At 35.2% G+C, this 7,192-nt stretch overlaps 1 protein-coding gene across 2 annotated transcripts in view; it reads right to left on the bottom strand.

Moving 5' to 3' along the window:
- Window positions 1–1,681: 1,681 nt before the first annotated feature.
- ATP10B (ATPase phospholipid transporting 10B (putative)) overlaps window positions 1,682–7,192 on the bottom strand; it is a 153,846-nt gene continuing 148,335 nt past the window's right edge. For both annotated transcript variants that reach the window (XM_075209878.1, XM_075209879.1), the window contains 3 exons: window positions 6,250–6,354; window positions 5,040–5,224; window positions 1,682–4,165 (listed from right to left, as the gene is read on the bottom strand). In XM_075209878.1, the coding sequence (XP_075065979.1) occupies window positions 3,805–4,165; window positions 5,040–5,224; window positions 6,250–6,354 (651 nt within the window). In that variant the 3' untranslated portion in view covers window positions 1,682–3,804. The remainder of the gene's footprint in view (window positions 4,166–5,039; window positions 5,225–6,249; window positions 6,355–7,192) is intronic.

Genomic DNA, 7,192 nt, shown 5'->3' with positions numbered 1-7,192 from the left:
TACAGTGATTATATTTCTCATATAGAAGAAAGTAAGTACAGTTAAATGCATATTGCAGTTTTAATGCAGAACTATTGCACAACTAGGCATTCAGAAAATGAGAGATACTAGGTGGCTGAGTTGCACTTGTTGCAACTATATACTGCATATAATAAGTGATGTTGGAACATGTACATTATACCATATATATATATATATATATATGTATCTCACAACACAATGCTGGCGAACAGCGATAAATAATAATAAATATGAAAATATCAACCTTTCCCCTCTTTCCTCGCTCACAGAAATGTGTTAAAATCCATTAGAATATCTGCAATCTACCAATAAAACACAGTAATTGCTTTTAAATAAATTACCATTTTGTTAAAATGTCTCTTAAGAAGTTTATTGATACGGGTCATAAACTTTATCTTGTACATAAAGATACAGTGATCAAGGTGACTTCAAGATGACTATTCTGAGACAGATGTTACAAAGTCTGACATAAGACAGATTTGCTGATCTGCTTTAAAAGTGTTTAGCCTGATATACTGATATCTTACAGTGACCGATGGTTGCCTCACTCCCAAGCACAAGCGACTCTGAAAAATAATCTTTCAGTTCCTGTAAATCATTCAGAACAATGATTAATACTGAATTGCATATCAGGGCATTTTCACAGTACATGATATGGCTTTTCCTGGATTTCCAAACTGCAACATGATACACTGTGTACATAAACAACTTTAAACACGAAGGCAGCTCTATGAAATAGAATATAATAGAATTGTCCTTTAATGAGCAAACAAAGGGCACTAACCCAAGGGCCTATTTTATCTATGTAGCCACAGTCAAAACCTAGGGGTATATTTACTAAACTGCGGGTTTAAAATCAGATTCTAGATTTCATTTATTTAGTGCATTCTACAAAATGACAGCCAGAATCTGATTGGTTGCTATAAGCAACATCTCCACTTTTTCAAACCCGCAGTTTAGTAAATATACCCCCAAGTGTTTAGATGGTGAAATTATTATTTGCTGTGTTTAAAATATGTATCCATAGATTAGATTAAACTACACTGTGGAGAAATATGACAAAAAGACATTTGTAAGAAATTAATCATCAACTGATGAAATGAAGGTTGATTAGAATTGAACATCAATTGAACGCTGTCACTTGCGTCATTAGACAAATGTACATAATTTTGAATATATATCATTTCTACTAAATCACCTGCAGCACATCCTTGTCTGCCAAAGGCAGACAATTAGGTTGGACTTAGAATATGCATTGGCAAAAATTCACAACTAAAGGCTTTTGATGGCAGTCATGTTAACTGACTGCATATCTCCAAAGTGGCTTTTTAGTGTTTAATAAAGACAAGGAAAAGTCAGAACATTGCAATAAACATGTTAAATAGAATGGGATACTAGTTACATAAACTCAATGACAATTGAAGTCTGCAGTCAGTCAACAGGGCAGAATCCTAGTCTTGTAATCTGGTGATATTAGAAAATATACTTCAGCATGTACTGGCCAATGGCTTGTGCATATTTCACTATTATATCAAAATGACAGCAGACACCATGTCACAAGTGATCCGATATAGATAAAAATATAAGATTTGAATTTCTAATGTATTGAAAATATAGTTGCTCTTTAATGCTTAGTTCCACGCCCCCCCCCCCCCCCCCATACTCTTATTGTGGTTGTTTCTTCCCTAGCTATCATGGAGTGCTCCAGAGATACCCATGGAGGACATGGGCTCTGAGGAACCTCAACAGTTGTGGAGACAGATGGCCCAGCCACCCACCTCATACTCCCACTAATGTCAGTACATTTCAAGACAAGAAACTGAATGCATTCAGTCTTTTAAATGTACAGACCTGTGCGATACCGCTGGGTTGTTGGATCATTCGAAGAAGAGAATCGAATAATATGGGGGCTTCTCTGGAGTAGAAATAGGGAGGTCCAGGGCAGCGAGTCCTCACCAACAAGTAGTGGGATGCTCCTTTAACCAACGTGTACACCACAGCCAATGTTTTTACATAATTTTAAGATCTGAATAACTATGACTTAATTATTTCACAGCAGAGCATATTATATAATAAGATAAAAGCATACATTGTAAACCAAGCTATAATTTATGCTTACAGTAATCAAAGACTAACTACGGTGGGATGAAAACATACATGAAACTTGTGTTTTTTCCTCCAATTTCACAATAGCTGGCTCAAGAGAAATACAAATATATCTGGATAATTACTTTCTTTCACAAAGTTTATAACACATTTACATCATTGTGATTAAACTGGTTCAAAAGTGCAGCATAACATTTGCACACACGTATGAAAAGACCTGGTCGATATCTGAATTTTTATCATACCAGACATTCAAAAATTAAATATGTGCCTGTCTTAAACTGTAAACTATTGAACAGACTTTTACTTTTTGGCTAAGTGAATTACACCCTTTTGCTCCTCATTAATTTGACTGATAGGGAGAATCACAGTGCAACTGCATTGGAATCCAGTTCCCATCCATTACTGTAAGTATCTAGGGAACAAGGTTAACCACACACCATTATTGATCTTTGCCTACTGTGCATAAAGCATTGCCAGGCTTATGCAAGTCCATTATTCATCACAAATGGAGGTCTATTTTTGAAAGTAATAAAATACCCTTCACTAATTGCAATTGTTTGTGAAAGTCTTCAGTAGAGCACATTAACCAATTTGCTTCTACTTTTGCTACCAAACTTACAACAAAATGTGTTCTTCATTATTTAAAAGTAAACTAAAGCAAACCCAATGGATCAGAGAACTGACAAATGTATTTAATTTAACAAAAATGCATTCAAATACTTTAATGAATAAAATATAAATGGCTTAGATCATTTTCATACAGTGCTTTTTGCCCATGACAGCTCAAAATTCTTTAAATTAAAAGTATAAAATAAGCATTAATACAATACATTCTACATTAAAAATGGTATTTGTGGCATGAGGAAAAACAATGTTTTATTTACTTGGCACTTTATGCTTTTGGCATAACTAGAGTGAGGTTTGTGTTTAGATGTTGGAGAGCAATCTAAACGCTTTGCCAGACCAGGTTCCATTTCTAAAAGAACCACTGTTGCTGTAAACTAATAATGGTGACATTAAACACATAGTTGGTCTATAAAAAAGATAAAAACATCTTAAAGACTCACACATGACTAACAAAACATAATTCAAGTTTTTCTATTTTGTGCAGTTATTTTTTGCAAACTATAATGCCCATTATCTTTAACCAATCAGATGCTGGCTGGGAAACATGGGGATTTTAGGTAATTGTCATTTGTGGCCTACTCAGGGTATTGCACAGTTAATCTTCACTCACTGGCAAATTGTAGTGAGCTTACAAATGGTGAAATTAGCCCATGAGAGAGACAAAAGCATTTCTGACCAAAACACTGGGGAATACGTGGAAAGGAACTTTGAAGTAGCCTATTAAGACAAAATCTGATTGTGGCAAACCAGTGTCATTATAATTTATCACAAGCAGCTCACCAAGTAGGAGAGATGCAAACATACATGAACAGTCAAAAACATAAATAGTTAGATGGTTATTCGTTCCTTCTTCATTTGAAACGTCTTTATTGCATCAGTCAAATTTGCTTTATTAAATTGGTCTTCAATGGGTAAAACAACTTCACAGTTGAAGCTATAGAGGCAACATTGACCCCCATTACTTTCCCCAATATGGGTAAATTAGAAGCTTGTCAACATGTTCATATACATTGGGAAAAATGTGTAACTTCCCAACAACGTCCGTCGCTAAACAGTGACCGTACTGATAGATCTGCGGTGGTTCGTTCGAGTAAATTCTTCTGTGTCCCTCAAAAGATCCCTAACACCTCTAGCCGGAGCTACAGCACTGTGTACAGGTGAATCGTACTTGCGGTCCTCGTGAATGGGCGAACATACATTGTGAAGAGTTCTCTCTGGAGTTGCGGGTAAAACATTCATGCTGTTAATGGTTGTATTACAATGGCTTGAATCCATTGTGGTGTTCTTATATCTTTCCCTCCAGTCCTGTATTTTTAATTCTCTCTCTTCTTTGCTTAGTTTATCCAACTTATGAGCTTCAGTAGTAGGGGGTACTCCACAGGTCCCTCTCAGTGCGGTAATAAAAAACCTGGTCAAGAAAAAAAATAAAAGTTTACAATTACATCATAGTTCTTCTGGTGGGTCTATCTGCTTATTGACAGAAATCTAATTATTCAGTAATGAATATCTTAAAGCCAAGTTGGAAACAGCACATATCTTTTTACACTTCTATAATTTTTGGAGGAGAACTTGTATCCAGGGGCCTGATTCATTAAGGATCTTAACTTAAGAAACTTCTTATTTAAGTCTCCTGGACAAAACCATATTACAATGCAAGGGGTGCAAATTAGTATTCTGTTTTGCACATAAGTTAAATACTGACTGTTTTTTCATGTAGCACACAAATACTTGATAGCTTATTTGTACACTGAAATTTAAAGTAGTAAAGATATTTGTGGGCTACATGAAAAAACAGTCAGTATTTAACTTATGTGCAAAACAGAATACTAATTTGCACCCCTTGCATTGTAACATGGTTTTGTCCAGGAGACTTAAATAAGAAGTTTCTTAAGTTAAGATACTTAATGAATCAGGCCCCAGGTTCTCAAATGGCATTTCATCATCACCTATTTATTTATATAGCGCCACTAATTCCGCAGTGCTGAATTTATACATACTACCGTGCCTTTTGTTCTAGGAATGTATAAAAAAAGACTTCACTCTATTTGAAGCAGGAAAGCTGAAACATTCGTGGGCGCTGGTTTGGAAAGGGTGCAACCTCAGTCTGAGGTTGAGGTCTTGTCACAGAACAGAATATAGTGACGCTATAAGCAACTAAGATTGATTGATTTTTCTAATTTCCTCTGTTATTTTTTCACCATTAAAGTTTCATTGTTGACATGCACTTGCTAGAAAAAAAGCCGCCTCCTAGCCAATGTAGCCCTAACAGTAAATATGCTTACCTTGGTAAGAGAGCAATGACTGGTGTAATTATACAGACTAAATAGTAAACGGGGTCTGACATCTGCATTTCCATTACCCAGTATGGGCTTGGCACTTCGCACGAAACACAAATGGCATTATAGGCCAACGCAACAATAAAATAAACGACAACGCTTCCAACAATCGTGACCCAGTGAACAAGTGTCTGTAAATGAAAAACATGCCATAAGAATAGGTATTCAGTTAAATTACTGGAAGCAAACAGTATTTTAAAGGCAGACTAATGCATTATTTTACGTCTTATTCAAATTACACTCAAAAAGTAGATCTAAGAGATTTATTTCGATTCTAAGAGTTATTTTCAAGGTTGGTCTTTAAATAAAAATAAATAAGAAATGAAAACATGATTTTTACACATGATGAACTTTTCAGCTGGTCACTAGAGAAAGACACCGAATGGGTGCAGAGACAAAATCCCATCTACAGAATGCTTAGCTCCTATAGTTGCTCATTAGTAGAGAAATGTGTTTAAAAGTGGTTTGTCGAATTATCTCTAAAGGTTGAAAAAAAAATTGCAATAAATGCTCGAACCTTAGATAAAATAAACATTTACAGCTAAACTTAAGCAAAGGAAACAAGAACATTTTGGAGCTTAAATTGCTAACTTGTATAGTATTTTAAACATTTTTGTCATGCGAAGGGTAAACTAGAACTTTGAACTCAAGCACAATAACATTCACGTTCCAGCTAAGTAATATTAAAAATACTATAAAACTTAATTTTTAAGCTCAACTGGTAACATTTCAAAATTTATTTTAACAGTTCAGCTGGAAACTCGAACTTTGGAATCACATTGACCAAATATGATCGAATATCAAACCATTTCAAATAATTCAAACCTACTCTTCTCATCAGCGTACAATAAGGTTCCTACTCAGCCTAATGCATCAATGTACACCCAATCAGTGCCCTTTATTGAGTTGTGTATCTTACACCAGTTACGGGACACCATAAACATTTTTAATGCATGCTCCTGATTTCTAGGGTATTGTACCTAGTTTAGCATAACTATGGGAATCAATTCCAACAATTATTGAAATAGCCCTGCAATAGTGGCAAGTGGCACTGTTTAATAATGATTAATCCACAATAACCCCACATCTGAAACCACATTATTACTATTAATTAGATAATAAATAATGCAATAAAAGTTGCTATTTCGAAACTTACCCAAGTCTTTATCTCAATGGCAAGATGTAGCAAAATAGTAAAGAGGGCTACAGTGTTAATAGGAGTGCCAAATGACAAAATATCGATCCCAGATTTATAGTAGGCCTTAAAAGATGGGGGGAGGGGGAGGGGGAGGGAGAAGAAAAAAATTTGATTACTTCTCAGACTTCATTCCATCACTTCATAAAGAAGCATAACGTTGAACTCAAATATCCACACTTCATTGCTGAAAAGAAGACTAAGGGCCTGATTCATTAAGGATCATAAATGTAACCATGTTACAATGCAAGGGGTGCAAACTAGTTTTCTGTTTTGCACATAAGTTAAATACTGACTGTTTTTTCATGTAGCACACAAATACTTGATAGCTTATTTGTACACTGAAATTTAAAGTTGATATTTGTGTGCTACATGAAAAAACAGGCAGTATTTAACTTATGTGCAAAACAGAAAACTCATTCGCACCCCTTGCATTGTTAAATGGTTTTGTCCAGGATACTAAAATAAGATACCTCTTCATTTAAGATCCTTAATGAATCAGGCCCTAAAAGAATAACTTATACTAGTGTAATACTAGTGGTCTAATACTAGTGTTCCAATGTTACATATGCTGTATTTTGTTTTATAAAATTACACTTTACATTGTGCTATTCTGCTCAGCCATCGTATATGTATATTAGGTAAATCCAACGATATAAGGTAAATTTTCTACATATATGTGAGACTGGATTGTTTAGATTGGCCTGTGACCTTGTATATCTCAAGAACGAGCCAGGATACAGGACGGATGAGGCTTATACAGGAATCATTGAACTTCAGGATCCCTGTTACATCTTGCATTATTCTTAATATCCTGACTGCTCTGTGTTTCTCTCCCTATGGATCAATGATCCCTGTATGATCCTCTGGCCACAATCTGTTGAGCAATCACACTGTAGACAGA

This window comes from Mixophyes fleayi, chromosome 4 (genome assembly GCF_038048845.1).
Source record: "Mixophyes fleayi isolate aMixFle1 chromosome 4, aMixFle1.hap1, whole genome shotgun sequence".
NCBI classification, from domain to species: Eukaryota; Metazoa; Chordata; class Amphibia; order Anura; family Limnodynastidae; genus Mixophyes; species Mixophyes fleayi.
The sequence above is the reverse complement of the archived record's forward strand: the minus strand, read 5'-3'. Positions and strand labels throughout refer to the sequence as shown.